At 41.5% G+C, this 21,988-nt stretch overlaps 1 protein-coding gene across 2 annotated transcripts in view; it reads right to left on the minus strand.

Moving 5' to 3' along the window:
* arhgap20 (Rho GTPase activating protein 20) overlaps positions 1 to 20,548 on the minus strand; it is a 36,603-nt gene extending 16,055 nt beyond the window's left edge. Inside the window, exons 1-9 of one of the 2 annotated variants that reach the window (XM_069713365.1) lie at positions 20,273 to 20,548; positions 17,488 to 17,573; positions 8,952 to 9,128; positions 7,054 to 7,203; positions 6,337 to 6,378; positions 5,347 to 5,431; positions 5,176 to 5,253; positions 4,784 to 4,850; positions 3,526 to 3,723 (exon numbers count right to left, since the gene is read on the minus strand). In XM_069713365.1, the coding sequence (XP_069569466.1) occupies positions 3,526 to 3,723; positions 4,784 to 4,850; positions 5,176 to 5,253; positions 5,347 to 5,431; positions 6,337 to 6,378; positions 7,054 to 7,203; positions 8,952 to 9,128; positions 17,488 to 17,573; positions 20,273 to 20,365 (976 nt within the window). In that variant the 5' untranslated portion in view covers positions 20,366 to 20,548. The remainder of the gene's footprint in view (positions 1 to 3,525; positions 3,724 to 4,783; positions 4,851 to 5,175; positions 5,254 to 5,346; positions 5,432 to 6,336; positions 6,379 to 7,053; positions 7,204 to 8,951; positions 9,129 to 17,487; positions 17,574 to 20,272) is intronic. The other variant, XM_069713364.1, reaches the window with a different exon arrangement.
* Between the last annotated feature and the right edge of the window lie 1,440 nt (positions 20,549 to 21,988).

The raw sequence follows: 21,988 nt of genomic DNA on the forward strand, positions 1-21,988 counted from the left end.
CTGTTATGAAACTGCATACTGCGTGTGCATCAAAGTGCCTGTTAATAAGGACGTACAGCAAACATTTCTGCTTTCTAATGACTGTAAAAAATGCTCGAAAGTCAGTGAAAACAAGCAAGAGGACAAACACAACTGAAGCTCGTGTTGTTTTAAGGGAAATGTAGACACAGCCAACAGGAGAGAGAATGTTTCTTGCAGTAACTCTGCGATTGACTGCACTGCTTCCATGTGTACGTGCATGTGACATGTATAGTAGCGGTGTGCACTGGGATACAGGGCTCACCCAAAAGCCATTGAGAACTCCAAACCTGGAGTGATGCTCGAGAAAGATTGGTAGATTACCAGATAAACTGATGGAAAGGAAACTAAATCAACTGACTGATTAATAATTAAGGTAATTTACTGCCAAACTTTTGCTCGTTTCAGTTATGCTTTGCTGCTTCTCTCTGCTTCTCTCCTTGTAAACATATCTTTGGGTTTTTGAATGGGCATCGGAAAAAACTTTGGAAAGTCGTAATGGACACAAATGATGGATCAATTAAAAAATAATCAGGATTCAGATCTGAGAGTTATTCAATACATGAACTGAAAATAATCACTACTTGCTGCATTCCCGCCTTTCAGATTTCCTGGTGACATCTGTAAACTGGTCAAACCCACCAACCCTGCAGTACATCTTTCAGAGGGCCACTGTAGTGATATGTAATTGTAGCAACACTGGACTGCCAACAATCTTGAAATGATAACATTTATGTTATTGTGATTTGTATCCAAGGGTGGGACTCTCCTAACAAGCAAGAGATTCTTTCGGAGGGTGGAGGACCCCATGGCCCCAAAAGGCCCCACAAAATACCTCACATAGAATTCATTATTTAACAATCAGCTGTGGCGTCATGCCCAAATACACCCTGGAACAAAGTTCAGCGGCAACAGCATTACAGGCGAGCTCTGGCACTTCTCAGCAGGCGTCACCATTGTCGAAAAAACCACGACCTGGCTGTAAATCAGGTGTTACATCATTACAGCTCTATACGCTGGCAGCAGTTTAACAAAGAAGGAATGAGGAAACCGAGACAGGGTTGGTCATCGTACAATTATTACTATCAGGTGCAAGATGCAGTGTTTCTCCTTAGTCAATAAAATGAACCGGTTATTTTTTCACCTTAACCTTGAGCAGATACGTAGTTTATTTTTTTAACCAAAGCCACCATCTTTCTGTAGCCTTAACTGAGTTTTAACCACAAACAGACCAAGTCATTAGAAACACTTTTTCTAATAAGTATTTTAGAACAAAATAATAAAGAATGTCCTGATTATAGACATCAGATAATTTTATTTTGAAAGCGAGTGATATATGGCAGCTAGCCCCCTACTTCTTGATGTTATTACAAAAGTCAAGACCATCATCTCATAAATAAAGCAACTCTGTTTGATTCTCATTTCTTCCAGTTTAACCACATGTAATGAATCAACTCTGCGGTGCAGTCAGCTAAACAGGATGAGCTTTATTTATGTGGAGGATAAGGCAAGTGGTGGTGATGTGTAGGACGCAAAAACGTCTTGGTCACTGCCAGGGGTGGACAAGCCAGTATTATGGCTAATACTTAAGGGACATACAAGACCCTGCCAAGTTCGCTTTGAATATCTGGCATAATTACAGGCTATGATCAGGTCTGGTATTGAAGCGCAGTATTTTTTGGTACCAGCTGAAATGTCTTAATGTTCAATAACCTCTCATGTACTGAAAACTGGAGAAGGAAGACGGGCAAGAAATAAAGCTGTGTAGTTAAATTTGTGTTCCACAAACCTTTTTCCAATAATCAGGGCTTGCATGTTAAGAGAACTTCCACGATTATGAACCATACAGCCAAAATCATGGTTTCTTAGCTACAGATACAGCACATGCAGCATTATGCAATGGACAAGTGCAGTTTGGAAAATGTTGCGGGAAAACTTACTGAAGCTTTATTTTACCGACACCACATCGTTTGTAACAGTCAGGGCAGATATGTCGGAAGGATTGTTTGAGAATAAATGCCTGAAAAGGGGTTTCTGTCATGGCTACCTCCCATTAAACACATACGTTTGTTAGTTTTCGGGTTGGGTGTGAGCAATTAGGCCTGTATGGTGGCGGGGCTGGTACCGAGTGATTATGTAAGACGCTGTTATGCTTGAAGCAAAGGAATCTGAGGCAAAGTTTGCGGTTGGCAAACTGGAGCCTCCTTGACTGGAAAAAACACACTTTTTCTCCTCAACTTGTTTCCCTCGAAACCTCATCTCCTCCTTTTTCCATTTGTGCCCACAGTCCGTCCCCACTGCTGTCCTCTGTCATCTTTGTTTTTCTTTCTCCTGCTCATTTCACTGCCCCTCTCACTTCTGAGGTCCCCTTTTCTTTGAGTCTCCCTCTGTAAATTCCTCTTCCTCTATCTGCCACAGTCGGTTGTTTCTTTTTCCTTCACCTCTGCTGGCCTTCAGGCTTACTCAATAGCTGTGTCATCGCTTTTCACTTTCCATCTTCCTATTCTCACACTCATCCGTCCCTTCTGGGGTTTCTTCCTCTTTGTCTGTCTGATGTTTTTCTTATTTTCACACTGTGTCTGTCTTGACCCCCGCTGTAACCTCTTGTCCGTTAGAATCTCCTTTCCCACCATTCTCAGTGACTCCTTTTCTTCTCCTTCACCTATTGATTCATCCTCAGGACCAACAACAGGACTGTAAGCCTATGACTGTTAAGAATGAACACAAACAGAGTGAAATGGTTTATGTAAGTGAAGCAAATTCCAGAAGGTACTTTCTGTTCTGCATTAGCACTTCTGTGTGTATTTCTTCTTGTGGTTTCATAGACAATTTGATTTATTGACGGATTCTTGACACTGACCAACCATGTATTTCGAAACCTCAACTGTCATGTTGATAAAAAGAAAAACTCATTCTTTGGCGCTCTTTTTCACAGCACATAGTTGACTGTTCCTAATTCATTAATCTTCCTCAAAGTGCATAAACGTCCAACATTTTTAGCCAACCGTTGACAGTGGTTACATGTCTGCTGTCTTGTTGCAGGTTTGAACCCAAATTCTTCACCTAATGAAGACTGTGATGTTACTAAGGCCATAAGACAATTTTTTTTTTATCCAAACCAGACCAAAAAATGCAATGATGGCTTTATGTTGGCACATGTTTGTGTTAAAAAAAATATTAAAAATTGAAATACCAGGCTTACCCTATAAAATTGTGATGTGTCACTTTACAACCATTGGTGTTTCTGTGTACCCGAAGGCTCAAATTTTTTAATTTCAGTAAAGTCTAACCAACAATTAACTGCTCCTGTCCAATCAGTGGCTCCTGACAATGGTTTAAAAAGCCTCCAACTCTCTTCCAGCAGACTCTTCAGGATCAGAGTCTCCCCACACCAAATTACCTAATCTTTTAAATCATTTGTCTTAATAAATGTGATATTTGATTGAGCTAGGGTAACAACATAGACTAGCTATTTGAAGTTGTCTTGAACAATGAAATACACCTCACCTATGAGCTGAGCCTGTCCAGGGACAACCTTGCTGGGTTTGAGGATAAACTGGCACTGGGTGTCCGGAGGGAGGCACTGGTCCAGCAGCAGAACCCCTGGGCAGTCTGTGGGACTCATTGGATCCCTTCCTACTCCTCCACCACTGCTCCCACCATCCCGAATGTGGCTCATCTTAATGCTGAAGGGAAACTCGTGGCCTGAATGAAAGGTCATAGTGCAGAAGTTAGAGGTTGACAGTCTGGTATGTGCAGTCTGACATTGAGCCAAAGCAAAAACTGTGAAAAAAATTTAAGGCAGAGCTGGCATTGTGCAACAACAAATCATAAATACAGAGTTATGATGTTAGGAATTCAGTGTGAACAGCAGAACAAAAGATTATAGTAACAGACTGTCATGAAAAAAACCACTTTGACACAAAAGAACCTAACTGCTCTGAAATGTTCCCAGATGCTGAGTTTTTGATGTACCACTGTTGCTTGAACAGAAGCGACGCCTGGCTGTGGTTGTTCTTTGCATTAGTACTGCCTAGTTTTTTCAAAATATCCATCATGGGAGGAATTAAATGGGAGAAATATTTGTTAAACAGTTTTTTTTTTTTCTATTTATGAAAGAGGTAATTGCAAGCATTTGTGCAGAATTTTCAACTTTCCTCTCCTGGCATAAATTCCTAAAACCTCTGTTGATCAAAATGACTTTTTCCTAGAATAAAAAAAAAAAAAATCACCTAATGTGTTAAGGATTCAAAAATATTACCAACTCCTAAACTTCTGCCATTAATCATTTTGTGTGGATCTATGACTGTGCAAGCAGTAGCCACCTCCATCTCCACTCTCCCCTCCGCTGATAGCCTGAAGCTCGAGCTGGCAACTCAATGATATATAAAGCCCCACCCCACAAATTAACGGGATTGATTCCTATGTGATGAATGAAACCTTGGCTGGGTTGTGTTTGTGAGTCTGTCTGGCTGTAATTGCAGTGCCAAAACAGAAATGCTCAGCCATGGCTGCTTATTTTACTACTGATATGCAACATAAAAAGCCCAACATGGACATGTGAACAGAGTTAAACCTTCATTGTCATTGGGAGGGGACTTTATAAATCACCAGTATCATATTGTTTGTTTTTCACATGTAAACATTGAGTTTTGAAGTTATCCTGAATCCTAAACCACACTTCCTAAGAGTACCTTAAAATGCCTATTTTTTATGATGCAGTTTAACAATATGGTTTTATACAGTAAATACTGTGAGAGCTCACCAATGAGTGGGTATGGAGAGTCATCCTTACTGGAGCTCACCCACAACCGGTGGTCCTTAACACAACCCTGGACAGAGACAAAGAGAATAAGATTTAAGTTGAATTTACATTTAAATTAAGAATTCTTCTTCTTTTCCATTTATGGCCTGGTTTTACCTTCCAAGGCCCTTTTGTGAAAGCATGTCTGAGGTGTAAAGAAAGCTCTACAATTATTGTTACGGCAGAGATTGGTTTGACAACTACAGAAAGTGTTGTGCAAAGCAGCTCCACTTTGACCAACTGATTCTTGCACTCACAAAAAAAGCTTACTCAAAATGACCAATTGGCCTGAAATTCAAAGTGTTGTCACAAGATATTAAACTGAGTATCAAAAGCGGTCTTTGGTTACTTACTGATATGCCAAACTGCAGCAGAGCCATTCGGATGACATCAGTGGTGCTGTCAGTGTTGCTCACCGCAAGTGTCTTGGCCTGAACAATGTGGAAACATTGTGGAAATTATACGTGTTTATGTGTCATACAAATTATTGCACTGCCAGTGTTGTTATTAATTACCCATCTTACATATGCACAGTTTCCAATGTCCTTTGCAAATATCTTCAGAGGAATGGTCTTGGGGTCGTCCTTCTCTTTGCCCTCATCTATCCGACTGAGTGGGGGTAAAAACAAAGGAAGGGGGTTACTGTTAAAAAAAGAACACCATACTGTTTATTTGGCAAATCCAGCTTTGTGATATAGGAAACATTGGAGTTCGAGTTAATGCATTGTTTAAGTACTTATGACAATGAAGTAATTCATTGAGCTGTTAATAAATTATATGCAGTATGTAGTAAAGTGCTGGGAAGTTGTAGACTATGTTCCAAATGGCGTACTTCCCTTAGTACACTAGTACTCTTACATGTTACTATCCTGACTTCTGTAGTACTTTAATTTTGACAGCGTAGTTTGTCTAAAATCGAACACTGCCATTCTGCACTTACTGTGAATAACCATAGTATTTATATGCATCACCTGCCAACATATCTGCTGGCTTTAATAATTAACATCGGAAATGAACGTGTTTTTATGTCCTCTGTTTACGCACACAATAAACACACTGATGGCTTCCATACAACAGCAGTATGGGGCTTTCTTAAACCCGCAATTTAAAAACACTTTAGATCTGTGGTCCCTCCTTTTCCTCTAAGTAGCCAAGTGGCGACCATTGAGGGTGTAAAGTGTTGATTGTTTCACACTCAATTTATGAACCGTTTTAAGTGCATCATCCAGGTAGTGTACTGCATGTTTCCATACTTGTCAGTGTGAACGCACTCATGCACTCAAAATAGGTAAGTACGCCATCTGGAACACAGTGATGGTAGTTCAGATCTTCTAAATTAATCAGTTCTGACCAGTTATTTTTTATTTGTTAATATTTTACTCTCACTGTCATTCATGTTGAGCTGGCTTCTGATTAATTGATGCACATCAAATCCTGTCTCAAGATTAGCTATTAGCTAAATGAAGCATTGCAGACAAAGTTTGGAAGTTTTGGAAGTATGAGCAATAAGTTACCTGTTGATGAGCGCCAGCCACTTGTACTTGTGTTCCTCAGAGCTGAAGAGTCATAAAGAAAGTGATCAAACATAATCAGAGGTGAAGCAACAGTCTGTCATGTAACGCCTGCTGGATAAACCCACAGACTTCCCCTTGAGCTATGACTGGATTCCTGGTGATGGAGAACATAATGGATGTGTATAAATCAGAACAAATGTGCGTATATGCCACTGAGGCAGGTGCAAATATACAGCACCGCGTGTACTGTATGAATGCATCCGTATGTGGAGCATATTCGTGCCTGCTGTGTGTACGTGGTTATCTACCCGAGTTAAGCTGAGGTTCAGTTGAGAAGCTTTATAATTGTGAACTGTCTTTGCACTTAAGGGTTTATGGATTTTGTGGCCGCATGCTCAGTTTTCAGTCTCCGTCTATAATGTACATCTGCACAATAGGACACTGTGTACTCTGTCAGAAATAAACTGGAGTGACTCAGAGACGCATTTTGAAAATATGTTTATTGGGCTGGCCATAAATAATTGTCATGCCAGGCTAGTAGATGAACAAAGTTATGTAAGAAGACCCAAAGTTACATTAAACTGCTCCTGTTGGACCAAATTAAATTACTCGAAGAAGAACATAACTGCATTCCACCCACGAGCCATTCTTCTTCTTAAATGTGTATGGCTTAAGTGTGAACAACGTACACTGTACTGTGTGTTCGAGTGTGTGTACCTGAAGGTGGCCACACAGTTGCAGGTGGGCCAACCCATAACGAAGCTTCTCTCTGGGTTTGTGCTTCCTTCACACACCTCTTCCATGCAGTTCGCTGTCCACATCTCACACACTCTTACTTGGGCCTTCACTTTGAAATGAGTAGGAGACCTGCAAAAAATTTTTTTTTTAAATACAAAGATGTTTGTTATATACTGTATTTAAAAGTGGGCGTAGCTTTTGGCTCTGAAAAGTGAGAGCAATGCAAATGTGCCTTGAACTGCAATACCATCAAGGGCCTTTAGGGGTTGGCTACAAAAAGCCTCTGGCTCCATAGACTCCCATTCAATTTCGCTCATGTAATATTAATTCAATAGAGTTTTTACACAATTAATTATGGTGTCACTCCTTGTTATTGGTTTTCTGGCGGTTCGTCTAAGAATAATCCCATTATTAATTAGATATTAGCCCTGAAAAAGTGGTATGTCTGGGGGAGTGTCTGTTTGATTGACAGCCCTGCGGTGCAGTCGGGTTTTTTTACTATGGGTGAGCGGTGACATCACCGCTGGTTGCTGCTTGGGTTTATTATGATTTCCTATGTTCCTATACCAAGTCTCGAAATCCTTTTTTTTTCTTGAACCAACAGTATAAAACTCAGCAAACATTTTTGTTTAATAAACTTAAATTGTGAAATAATTATCAAAATTGTTGTTGGTTTGTTTTCCATCCACTAATCAACTTATTGACTTCTCATTTTAGCTCTGAACCAAACCCTACAATAAATGGATCTTTTTAATGGTTTCATTCCACAAGGAAACTTTTGGGATCACCTCAAAGTTGTAAATCTAACATACTTCCATAAACCTCTAACATATGGCAATCTTAACACTTAACATAGAAGTAAAATATTAATAAATTCAGCCATTTCTAGAGGTTAAACACAGGCACGCTCGGTAGACATGTATTTATTCGCCACAACATCTGTAATTGCGACGGGAAAGATCCAAATGCACCCATTTGGCAAACAAACACACTCTCTGCTATTAAAAGGATATAAAGACGTACAAACACACATCTTTAACTTCTTTTCCTTCTTGCTGTTGCGCTCTTTCAAACATGTACATAAAACTCACATTCCTCTAACTCAACCCTGTGTTCAGCCACAATGTATGAAAGCCAATTATAGCATAGACTCGATGCACTGGAAGGGTCAGCTCCACCCACTGGCACATGACTCCCAGAACGGACCACAGACATCCTGCTGTGTCTGCACTGAGGGGTTTGTGTGTGTACTAAGTACATAAGTACACAGAGCAAAAGACTGTTTCAGTCTCTGCGTGTGTGTGTGTGTGTGTGTGTGTGTGTGTGTGTGTGTGTGTGTGTGTGTGTGTGTGTGTGTGTGTGTGTGTGTGTGTGTGTGTGTGTGTGTGTGTGTGTGTGTGTGTGTGTGTGTGTGTGTGTGTGTGTGTGTGTGTGTGTGTGGACACTCCAAAAATATGCTATGTGCTCTTTAAACTTCTATTTTTGCATGTGCTTGTGTGTTGCAGTTTGTGGGTGGGGAGCCCCATACTTAAGGCCCAAGGCAGGCCAATGGGGCTTTGATCTGAGGCAGGCTTCATATGGATTTAATTGGCTGGGAAATAATTATACACTGTGGAAAAATGAGAGACCCAGAAGCCAAAGAGTAAGGGAAGAAAGTAAAGGAGAATGGATGTAAAGATTGGATGTAAATCCATCGTTTTCTTCTTTGCTATCAGTGAAAGAGATGAAATGTTACTCCAAATTTGTTTCCCTTCTATTTTTTCCTGTTTATGTCCCTCTGTCTCCATTTCCTGTGTCCCTCTCACACACACGACCACATAAACACACACCACTTCACTCTCCCTGTCATTTCACGAGAAGCGCAGAAGGAAGCTCACTTGGCCTTGGCGACGAGCAGCGCGTCGCTGAAGAGGAAGAGGTGTCTCTCCTGGATCTGCAGGCCGGTCTTCAGCTGCGTCTGGACGTGACCCAGGAATACGCGGCCTGGACACTCGGCCAGGAAGGCCTGGACGAGGGGACATGACTCTGGGCTGACTGGCGTCAAGCAGCTGTCCCTAGAGGGGGACAAAAGAGAGACAAACACACAAAGTAAAATATACGATTGATCCCCTGAGGAGGAATTTGAGGTCTGAATGTGTGTTTGGAGCAATTGGATGTGGTTGGGTTCAAATTCTTCTGACCTCCCTCAACAACTACCTGAAAATGTTGAAAAGAGCAAAGCACTGAGCTCCTGAATGGTTCAAGCAGCTGCTTCTTACCCAACAGAAGTTGAGTGAAAGGACATGAACTGTGTGGGTATGAAATTGCTGAAGAAGCATGATTATAGCCATAAAATCTGTACAACTATACACTTTCAGCAAAATATTTCCTTCAGGATAGAAAGAGGGAATAGGAGTCATTTGATCAGGACACTTGAGCAACACTTTTAGTTAGACTAGATTGCTCCAACTGCTGAGCTTCCTATCATGAGCCTCATGAAGCCTCAAGAATCAACCATGTGGGCGCAATCAAGCCCGGTTTTTTTTTTCTAAACTCAACCAAAGTATGAAATAAGGATCAATCATGTAACTTAAAACAACAGGCCCATGTAATCGGTGAAAAGCTTAAACATCTGAATTATTAATTAATTAAAGCATATGAGTTGAATATTGACCTGGTGTCCTGCATTTTGTTCCCTGATTCCTTCCCTGTGGGACTTTTAGACCTGCTGTACAGTTGTTGGGCAACACATCACATTGCACAAGCCAGTTGGAGAAATCCGTTACACATGATTTGCATGTTTTAGATCCACACAAAGATGACTGTATTTCCATATCACTCTTCTCTGATTGTTAAAGCTAACGGAGGCTGCTGCCAGCATTAGTGAACAGTTTGTTTCCCAGTCAGACTCTTTTGTTTTTCTTTTTTCCTTTTTAAAAGAAGCACTTTTTATTTACTGATCTGTAAAATGTAAAATGCCTGGTTGCTAATGCAAGATATAATTTAGTTTTCATTAAAATTGTCCACAGTCTGCTGTCAATATGTCTCACTGATGGACAGATGTAAACAGAGGGGACTTTTTAGAGGAAGAGGAAACATTTTGAGAGCTCCATCCTTTCCTGTTTATTTTTCAGCACCAGATAAAAGATCTAAGTCTCCACTTACGTGTACATTTTCTATCTCTGTCTTGCACAAACATGTACACACCCTCTGCTTTCTACTTCTCATTACTTTCTTACAAGGATGCACAAAAACACACACAATCCAGTTTGTATGCCCTGCAGCAAAGCACCGAGTGGTTGTCCAGTTTTTATTGGGAGACCAGAGAAGCTCCACAAATCATTCCAGCTCCATTGCGTAAGTGATTGGTTACATGATTAATTAATGAAGACCAGACGGCCACGCTGGAGTGCTTCCTTTGTCTTTGTATGTCTTTGTGTGTCATCCAAAAATAAATCCAAAAGGGGGCTGAGTGAATTCGATTACATTCGACAAATGTGGCCAATTAAACATTGACGGTTGGAGGGACGCTGACCTGCAAAACCAGGGTTTAAAAACTCACTGAAATTTTTTAAAGTCAAGTAAAACATAAAAATTCGTAGGGTACGAGGAGCTATAAAGATGACAAAATTCAACCATTGCAAAACTATCAGATGCTGTTGCAAAACTATCCGATTTTTGCATGTAATATTGTTTTATGTATCTTTCTTTCCTTTGAAAACGTTTACATAAATTATGCACCCTTCCAATGATATAAACAAGGCTTTTCTTTTTTTCTTTTTCAGGGACGTAAAGGCAACAACAAGTAAATCTTTATTTTTGGTGTCAACTACTTCAGCCACCTCAGATAAGCCTCCACATTTTTCACTTCCTTTTTGTCCAAATTTCTTCAAAGAAATACAAAATCAGCATCAAAGCTGGATCTTTCTACATTGTAGTAAATGTTGTGTCTAAATGTTGTGTCATATGCTGCTGCAGGGGGACGGCTCAGGGTTATAAAGTACCACTGCAGGGGGACATTGGGAGGATTCTTGTGGTTTCTTAATTAAGTTGCAGCAGCATTAACACCATTTCAGAGCAAAAGTCTCAAAAAATTTGAGTTTATCAACAGATTCTTCTCTGTTCTTGTGCTCAATGCAGATCCGGGAAATGGTCCATGTCAAAAGAGCCCACACACACACACAGACACACACACACTGAGGGAAACCTCCTGGTAAAAGCCCCTTTCACATCTCGCTGCCCCGAGAAAAGACAACGTCGTCCGTATTCACCGCACATCCCTGCCTCCTAAATGTGAGATTGACAGCTGAGCCGGTCACCCCTTTGAATCTGATGGATGAACAGCTAATGGCTCCATTGTACATCATGTGATGTTGATAAATTGAGTACCCGCCCCGCCCGCACATACATGGCCACCTTTGTTGAGGCACGGCTCCGCGGGGAGAACTGTTGACTTTTTGGAACACAATAAGAAGCCGGCGTACAATGAACTGGACAACAACACATACTAATGACCCAGCAGGAATATCTAAGTAGAACTGGGCAAGTGCATGTAAAGGTCGATATATCCTATCAGCATAAATCACAACCTACAAATGTTACATGTCATTTTTTTGCGCAGTCTTAAATGACAAATGTGTCCAAGAAAACGTTCTTTGACACTTTATGGAGAAAAATCATAGAATAAGGAAAATCACCATATAAAACTGAGACCTGTAAAGTTATAAAACTAAACACTGATAGAATTTTATAATTTAAGGATACATGGCCATATTACGACCCAATTGGACCAACAAAAAGCACATCATCTCTGAGTCAGACACTGACCGAATGAAAAACCAGCGACAGAAAGAAGTGGAAGGAAACCAGACGCAGCAGTGAGCTGCATTTTTCATGTGGACCAACGGACCTGCCGCTGTTGCATCACTCCTGTTTCAGGCGGCAAACATTCTGATTCACTGAAAACATGGAGGCTGGGATGGGGAGGATAAGTGAAGTCTGAGTCATGGGCACAACCCCGATCCAACAGGTGTAAGTACGACACACTCAGAGGACCACAGCTGGATAAACAGATGTAACTTTCTCTCTCTTCCAGTTTCTTCATTTGACACATTTTTTCACTTTCTTTTTCTCATTCAGTTTCAATTTCATCTTTCTATCTCAACAGCTTTATAAGTTGGCCTTTTTAGTATACTTGAGTGTAATATTTTACATTCCTCCTCATTCATGTCAGTCGTGTGTTTTTGAGTGTCGCTGTACAACAGACAAACCCCACGTGAGCTGTCAAATAACAGACTGTGATGGAACAGACTCACAGCCTCAGGACACAAATGAAACACACTTATGTAACTCTGTCCATCTGCTCAGCTTTGTCAATAACCCAGAGAAGCACTGTGTGCATTCATGTGTCTCTGTTTCATCAGCTTGTCTGCAGCTGATCTGCCTCTGGTAGGAAATCTGACTAATACGTTTTTAAGATTTTATGGCATCAATCTGAGATCAACCATGAAGAAATGAATGAAAAAAAGGATTATGCTTCATATTGGTGCCTTGTTTCTTTATGCAACATGTAACCTCTGAACGGGATGAAACAATAAAAGAGAATAAGTCAGAAGGAAGTGTGTCTGTGTGTGTGTCACCCATTGAACTTGTGTGTGTGTAGACAAGCAGCAACTGACAACTCAATGTGTGCGTGTCAGAGAGAGAGAAAAGAGAGAGTGTCTGTTAACATGTAGATTCAAGAAGACGTCATTTTAAACAAACACACACACACACACACACACACACACACACACACACACACACACACACACACACACACACACACACACACCAATCTGTACCATCTAAATCCACACAGTCGAAGCTTTTGTTCACTGCTGCAACAAAACTGCAGAACACGTGACAATAAAGACATTTCTCACTCACATTACATTTGTTAATCAACTCCAACTAAACTTACAACTAGATCAAAAGTTTGGTATCTATATATGTATATATACATATATATATATATATATACTGTATGTATATATACTGTATGTCCTTGGAAAAGAAACAATGAATGAGCTGTGGTTCTCTCTTCATTAATGAATAACTAACTTATGCTGATATTTTGTTCCTCAAAGCTGGTTTAATTGTATGTGGAGCTTTTTACAGAACAACAATTTCTACAGCTAAAAACGGGAAAAAAAATCAAACAGTATCATGAGGTATCACTCCAAAACATGTAATTCACCCATCAGTCCACTAGAAGATACCATGTCAGTGTCATGTTTAGCCTTACCTTGGCCTGAAAAGTAAGGAGCTTTATGTTTTGACACCAGAAACTAGCTTTAAGAAAACCTCACGGTTTCGTTTAGAAAAAGTAATTTCATGTAAGTAAGATTTTGTACGTCATGAAAGTTAAATATGTCATGTTATTTACTTCGTTACTCAAAAGAAATCTGCATTGACTTCTGCTTCCTCACAGACTTGAACACCGGCCTCTCGGGTGAAAGTCCTCTGTTCGCTCCATCCAACCACCTCAGACCTCCACCACGCTTGGACTTCATCTTTGTTTGTAGTAACCACGAGTTAGCTACAAAGACTAAACAGGTAAAATAATCCCACGTCCAGAAACTCAACTTTCTCAATCCAGTGAGGACTTCATCGTCCTGTCCACAGTGCTACATTAACACGAGGTCTGTTGAAAAGGAAAAAATAACATTGAGCAGACTTTCAGCTTTTTGATGATCAAACTGCTTCATGTCTTTTTTCCACTATGTTTCCTGTTTCCACCTGACTCACCTCAACATGAACTGCCTGCACCAGATAATTTCCATAGGCAAACTATAATGTCATCCTGGCTGACACACAACGCTCTCTATACAGCAGGAGGAAACATGCACACACGCACATAGAGGATGAGTCAGAATAATGAAATGCTTCCCTTTTTTCAGGCAGTGGAGGAGAAGTGAATCGGGGCTGTCAGCCATGATCTCCTTAGCAGAGTTCATTATTTAAACCAGCAAATGTCTTTTGCATGGTGTGTGTGTGTGTGTGTGTGTGTGTGTGTGTGTGTGTGTGTGTGTGTGTGTGTGTGTGTGTGTGTGTGTGTGTGTGTGTGTGTGTGTGTGTGTGTGTGTGTGTGTGTGTGTGTGTGTGTGTGTGTGCATATATGTCTGTGATCTTAGTGTGTTTTCCATCAGGTGTGTTTTATAGGACTTAGCTTGTGTGTGACACTTTATGGTGACACTGTGGTTAGTAGCCAGTGAGAGTGTGAAGTCAGAGCTGTCAGACAGTCATGTGTTTTTAAACTTTACAGTTCAGCCACCTTCCTGCGTGATGTATAGATTTCATTGTCAGAGGAGAAGGAGAAGGAGGAGGAGGACCACTAATACCCTGCTGCACTGGAGGCCTGGAAGCTGAGGGATGAGGTTATACTTCTGGATGAAGTGTGTGTGTGTGTGTGTGTGTGTGTGTGTGTGTGTGTGTGTGTGTGTGTGTGTGTGTGTGTGTGTGTGTGTGTGTGTGTGTGTGTGTGTGTGTGTGTGTGTGTGTGTGTGTGTGTGTGTGTGTGTAGCTGATGTGAATGGCGCCTCTGATGGGAAAGGCAGAGCAGAGGGAGTGAAAGAAAGAGTGATGTCAGAGATAGAGGGAAAGAAAAAAGAAGCTGTGAAATAAAACTCCCTCTTTGCAAAGAGGAAAAGTCCATATGCATATAAACCACAGAATGTTATCATACAGAGAATATCTTTAAAAAAAATAAATCCTTCAATGTCCTTCATGTTAGGATTACTATAGAAAGTGAACAAGTAGTAATGTTGTCAATTGACTGCACCAGTTAAATGTGAAGGAAGGAAAAAAACACCAGGAACTCAAATCACAGTCTTTAGAGTGTTTCACTTTGAATGTAGCAGCTCTGTAGTGTTAGGTCTTGTGATTTGAAATGTGACTCCAAACAGATTTATACAGATGTGTCTCAGTCCTGGTGCTCCTCTGGCTCAGATCGTATTTCTTACATTGATACATCATATCCCAGTCTATGGAGAGAGGCCAAAAGCCCCTGACCATTATAACAGCTACTTAGTTCCACATGGTGAAGATTAAAAAAAAAAGGGTGTGGCTTTGTGGTTGTTGTCACCATTTCAATATGAATCCGTCAAATTGACCAGCTGCTCTGCAAGTCAGATCTGTTCTCTGTATCTTCATCAGGAAGCTCTCAGTACGAGCATGGCAATTTAAGAGTGTAGAAAGTCCAAACTTCAAGAGCTGCTCAGTTAGACTGACAGATAGTTTACTACATTAGTTAGGAAAACTAACTAAGACCTGAGCGATTTACGCAGATGAAGAGAAAATCACTGCCAAGTACTGTTGGTACGACTGACATAACCACGTTAACTGCATCACTGAGGCTTCAGAGATTTATAGCTTTCATAAAACAGATTCCACAGCATACATATGCTCTTAAAAATCACGCAACAAATATGCATTCATAATAAAAACTCAGTTTTCCAACACAGATGGAAATAAATAAAAACACCTGTTGAAAATCATCTCATGAACTTCACCTACTGAGTCATCCAAGCACTATAATTTCACACACAAACACGCACATACACACACACACACACGCACACACACACACACGCACACACACACGCACGCACGCACGCACACACACACACACACACACACACGCACACGCACACACGCACGCACGCACACACACACATCCGGATATTAATGAACACCTCACACACTCCCCGCCATGGGAGGTGTTGACCCAGGTGACCTCTGCTGCCCCCTACACCTCCTGATGTGAGGTCAAAGGTTAAGGGTGACAGCTGAGAGTGTCAAGTCCTGGCTCCATTCCTTCTCTTACTCGACGCACACACACACACACACACACACACACACACACACACACACACACACACACACACACACACACACACACACACACACACACACACACACACACACACACACACACACACACACAGGTCAGGCTTGGACAGACTAAGTGACTCTGTCAGTGAGCCTTTGTTTGTCTTTCACTCAATAGTCTGCCTGTCTCACCCTCTCACTGTGTCTGCAAGCAGAATATGTGAGTTGTCTGTGTAACTTTCTTTAGTACATACAAACACACACACACACACACACACACACACACACACACACACACACACACACACACACACACACACACACACACACACACACACACACACAGTACCCCAACAGCACTGACCTATTTAACAGCGTGCAGCGTTTCCCTCAGGATCGGTCTAAATGTTGGAGTTTCACACTTCCGTCCTGATCGCCCTCTGAAATCCCTAAAAATTGCCACTAGCATGCAAATACACCCCAAACCTGTCAGGCAGCCGCGACACATTAAATATCATCACCAGGCGGTGACTCATTGGACAAATTACAATGGCATAAAAACCCACATTATATTTTAAAGCCTCACACCAGCCTGTCTAAAGTTTTTTCTAAATCTCCCGAAAAGCTTCTGCTGAGAAAGAGCTGAGCCCAGAAAGTATGACAAACAAACTTTCTAGTAAATAAATACCATCCTCAAAGGGTTGGTAATTACTTATTTCCGAGCTGTTAAAGGAAGAGGAAGGGGTTTGTGTGATACGAGGGTGATGAAAAGCCAGATAGCTCCGGGAGAAGTAAGCATCAAAACCTCCTCAGTGACCGAGTCGGAAACCTCTGAACTCTGATGTTTGAGGCAAATTCAGGACAAGAGGGGGGAATATATGAATCTTGTGAGAACATCTCGGTGACTTTGAAACTTTTTACAATTTATAATCTGCATTAGAGAGACTATACACCTCAGATCTGCCACCACAAATACAATCTGTTTGTGGTGAAGTTTGTATCTGAAGCCCTCACTGGGTTTTTTCCTTTCTAATCTCTCAGCTGTCAGACCTTTGAATCTCTGGGTCAGTGCTTTCTGGGAAGATTAAATGAGAAACATGAAAAGTTTGTGAGTTAATGCATGCATCCAGAAAAAGGCATTAAGTAGGTAATGACAAATGCTGTGAAGCAATTTATAAAGGAGAGGAATCTGTAACTGCAAATGGTTAAAGTTTATTAATGAAGGTATCCTTTAGCATCTATAAATACATTAATAAGTTGGTGGTAAATGGTTCTTGGTACAGACATTAAGAGTTTTTAAAGAAATAAGTGTTGATACTGAAATCTGACCAGCAAGACCTTTAAAAAAATTATTATTTTACACTAATGACAATTTATGGAAATTATAAACATCATATGAAATCATAAAAGTGTTCCATTTAAGTTTGTAATAAAACTCAAAGTTCATCTATGTAGCATCATCGACTGAGAGATATCATGTTGAAGAACCCCAGGCCAACAATAATCAGCACCACAGCAGCTCTTTTATCACAGAAGCAGCTTGTATGTGTGTTTTGTTCGTACCTGGATGTGCTTCTCGATCTGGTGAGTGCTTTGCTGATGACCAGCGAGGGAGCCGACTGCCGCCTCTGGGCCAAAGTCTTCATCTTCTGCACAGTCAGAGAGAGAAAGAGAAAGGAGATGGGTCAATGCAAGCAGTGACTGAAGGTGTTGGTGTGCACCGCTCTTTCTGGTTTGCATCCCATAATGCACGTGTTACAGAAAGGGTTGCAATGTACACGGTCAGCTCTGCTTGAGGCTGGTTTGTCGGCTGTTGTCGATGCAGGAAATACATAGTTTAAGAGAAAGAGGAGAACGGTGACCCACAGAAAAGGAGAAGTGACAGCAGTGAAGAGGGAGAAGAGGAAGTAAGCTGAAGATGGAGGCAGACAGGAAAATAAGCGATATATATCACCTTAGAGTTGTGCAATGTTTATGATCACTCGTCTATTCTGGCTGTAACATGATCAGTTGTAAGTTTACACAGAAAACTATGACAGGCATCCTTGTGGCTGCCAAAGTTATTTGAATTAAACCTAATCTTTTTACTACATACCAAAACCTTGTGAGCACAAAACTCCCCCACCGACATACACTACTGTTATTCAATCAGAAAAAAAGGTCGGAAAAAAAAGTCTGAAGCAGCAAATTAAATAAGACGTTGCTTCCTGAACTCATTTAGCAAAGAATGGATGACATTCCTCTCTCAGCAAACTCATGTTTAGACATAGAGGGCAGCTTAAAGTGCAACACGGTGCGCATCACGAGACATTGGTATGAGATAGAAAAGACAAATGCAGCTACATTTTTACAAATGTCAGATTTGGCCTGATCAAGTCGTAAAGTCAGCAAGTTTCAACACAAATATCAGAAGTAACATCAGTGAATGAGGCTTGAAGCTGATAGTGACATTCCAGAGGTGACAGCCTACCTTTCCTGCAACTGAGAGATGATTGACAGGACGTGCGACACACGGACAAGAAAACACTCATGGTACATTAAACAAGGGAGAAACATGTGGTGGAGTTATAAAAAAAAAAAAACCAGCCCTGATGTCTCAACTTATGACAAACAGGAAGCCTGGAATGTAGGCAGTACTTTAAAAGAAAAAAACAGCAGTCAGGCATGTTATGTATACCTGTTATGCAGGCCAAGATGAATATTTTGACACAAACAACTCCTAAAGAGAAGAGGAGCATATGGAAACTCTGCATTCAGGAGTGTTTCCAAAGCTCCAGTTTCTCTGCTTCCGGCTGACACTTAATTCCTCACAACTTTCCAAAGCTGAACACAAACTGTGCCACACCAGGCCAGAGAGCAGCAGGAGCTCAATGAAAAAAAAAGGAGGCTACAGCAACATCAATTGCAGATCCATAAGCCCATGCCAGCGAAGTGGTGAAATATGTACAAAAACATGACATATTTTTAATACGAAAGCACAAGTAAGTGTATTCTGCTACCAAACAGTGATGCACTAGGTTGGAGGATGACGTTATGATGGCACAGTACTTGGAGCTGTACTGCTGCACAATCTGCATGCACTGATTCCCCTGTAGTTGACAATAGATTTGGACTATTACCCGAAATAAATTCTACTCTGGCTACTTTTCGGGGTTTTAAATTCCCCACAAAAGGCAGATTTTAGTTTAATCACACGTGTTGTTTGTGTTGTAAGTCATGACCTCCCAAACCGGTGCTCAATTTTTGTTCCCAAATCGGAGTTATTTGCAGCATTTTCGCAGATATACACGCTCATCTTCAGCCTGCTCAGAGATGCAGTAAAGGGTTTCTACCGCACGCTGGAGGGGGGCGCTGTTCACTACAAGTTCATCGAGCAGCTGTTGCGGATTCACCTCCTCTGTCTTTCAGCAGCAACAAACCAGAGGAAAAATAACTGACATGTAGAGGATTTTACTGAGAGAAAAGTCAGTGATCAGGAATCAAATGCAAAATAGTGTCTTTTATATGTCTCTCGATTAATTAATGGAGAGTCTGAATTTAGTGAAGCCCAGCAAGTGATGTCTTTAAAGTGCAAGAATTATGAGTCTTGACTCCTATCAATTGATTTTGTTTTGTTGTTTGGCTCCTTTTTTGCTTCCTCAGCTCAGTCAGATATTTCATTCAGCATAACACAAACAAACTGGAGACCTGTCAATAAAAACGATGGGGATTGGTTGTTTTTCTTGGCTGTTAAATTGTTTAATTAAGTCCAATCTGTGACAATACTGCAAAAAAAAAAAAATCGAAATGTAAAAAACTGTTTTCTTCTTCATACACTGGACTGTATTATTCAATGTGCACTTCGTGGCTCCAAATGAGTCTTTATAAAGAAACATTCATCAAGCCAATGAAATCTGATAAACTTTGGGATTAAGGTACATTTAAACAAACGTAAAGACGATGCAGAAAGGACTATTTACACAAACATGTGACACAGGAACTCACCTCAACAATAACTTAATCATGATCCAGTTCAAATAACTGATCTCTCCTTGAAACAGAACAAACAACCCCGATTTACAAGATTATTCAAAAAACAGATGCATCCAATGATAAACAGCAGAAAATAATGCAACCAAATATGAACATGAGGGGAAAAAAATCTATTCAATAATTCATCTCACTCTGGAAAATGAACACACACTGGGACATCTTGGAGCGATGTTACCCTTAATTTCCTAAAAGTGTAATCTTAATGTTTATCTGACACTTATTTAGCCAGAGGGAAACTTCACCCGTGCGCAAAAACGCGCACACAACAGATCCAAGAGTCTCCCTATCTGCACGAACACAGAAGCGTCACTGGTACCTTTTTGTTGTCGGAGAGCGCCTTGCTCTCTCCCGTCAGAGACTCGGACCTGTTCTGTCCCATGGTCCCCTGCTGAGGTGACATTGTTTCCATCAAAGCTGTATAGATCCACGGGGCAGAGCGCACCGACAGAGTATTCCCATGATACGAGTGTAAAGTCCACAGTTTATCCGGGGGAGAGCGGGGCGCAAGTCCGAGGAGAACCCATGATGGAGAGGAGTCGATCCAAAGGAAGAAGACGTTGAACGTGCGCGCTGTTTGTTTCTCGGTGTCTCTCAGTCTACGCGCTTGTCTGCTCTGAGCGCGGAGTCGTCCGCCCGCCTCATCTGACTTCTATGTAGTAAAGATGGAGGCGATGAAGCACCCAACTTCCGCCCTGTCGTTTCAAAATATACAATACCGTGATGTCTTCCGCGGTTATTCAGTGTGATTTACTGAACCAACATTAAAATAAAGGCTTTCAATTAGAAATTGAAGAAAAGTTTTTACAAATGTTATCAGTGCTTTTTTAAACTACAAAAAATGAAATGAAATGACCAAGGCATAAGAGCAAAGCTGAGTCCATGTCCAATGTTCGCTGTATCGTGGTTGTTTTATAAATTCAATTTGTTGAGGGATTTGCATAATTAAAATACAATGTCAAGTAACTGCAGTAATTTAATTTAAGCCCAGAAAAAAAAGGAGAAAAAGTAAGTTATTGCCTGGTATTTGTGTTCCAAAAATGTGTATCAATAACAACAATGACAACAAGGAAATATTCTGCTTGAATATTTGTATCATGATGAAATTACATTTAGACTGAGCTCCATTCTGCACATCCGAACACATTTATTTTGTAATTTCCTGCCCATTTATTGGGGGTTGGAGGGGGGGAAGGGTCTTGCATAATGTTTTAATAATGTATATTACAGTTTTTCAGAAGATTTGGGGAGGGTCGAATCTATATCCCTGGCAGAGGTCTCTGAGGTAGTCAAAAAGCTCCTCGCTGGCAAGGCGCCTGGGGTGGATGAGATCCGCCCTGAGATGCTGAAGGCGCTGGACATCCCTGGGCCGTCTTGGCTGACACGCCTCTTCAATGTCACATGGGGGTCGGGAACAGTACCCATGGACTGGCAGACCGGGGTGGTGGTTCCCATTTTCAAAAAGGGGGACTGGAGAGTGTGCTCCAACTATCGGGGTATCACACTACTCAGCCTCCTGGGCAAAGCTTATGCCAGAGTGCTGGAAAGGAGGCTCTGACCGCTTGTCGAACCTCAGATTCAAGAGGAGCAGTGCGGATTCCGTCCTCGTCGTGGAACAGTGGACCAGATCTTTACCCTCGCAAGACTACTGGAGGGGTCCTGGGAGTTTGCCCATCCAGTCTACATGTGTTTCGTGGACTTGGAGAAGACTTTCGATCGGGTCCCCCAGGGGTTTCTGTGGGGGGTGCTGCGGGAGTACGGGGTGCCGGACCCGTTGCAACGGGCCATCCGGACTCTGTACGACCGCAGTAGGAGCTGTGTTCGCATACTCGACAATAAGTCAGACTCGTTTCCAGTGGGCGTTGGCCTCTGCCAGGGCTGTCCTTTGTCACCGATCCTGTTTGTGACCTTCATGGACAGGATATCCAGGTGCAGCTGGGGGGAGGAGCACGTCAGGTTCGGGGGTCTCCGGATCACATCTCTGCTGTTTGCAGACGATTTGGTCCTGTTGGTCTCTTCAGACCGCGACCTGCAG

The sequence above is a fragment of the Brachyistius frenatus genome, unplaced genomic scaffold (assembly GCF_029030835.1).
Source record: "Brachyistius frenatus isolate BFR_SWC_R1_liver_20210118 unplaced genomic scaffold, ASM2903083v1 Contig_118, whole genome shotgun sequence".
NCBI lineage: Eukaryota > Metazoa > Chordata > Actinopteri > Embiotocidae > Brachyistius > Brachyistius frenatus.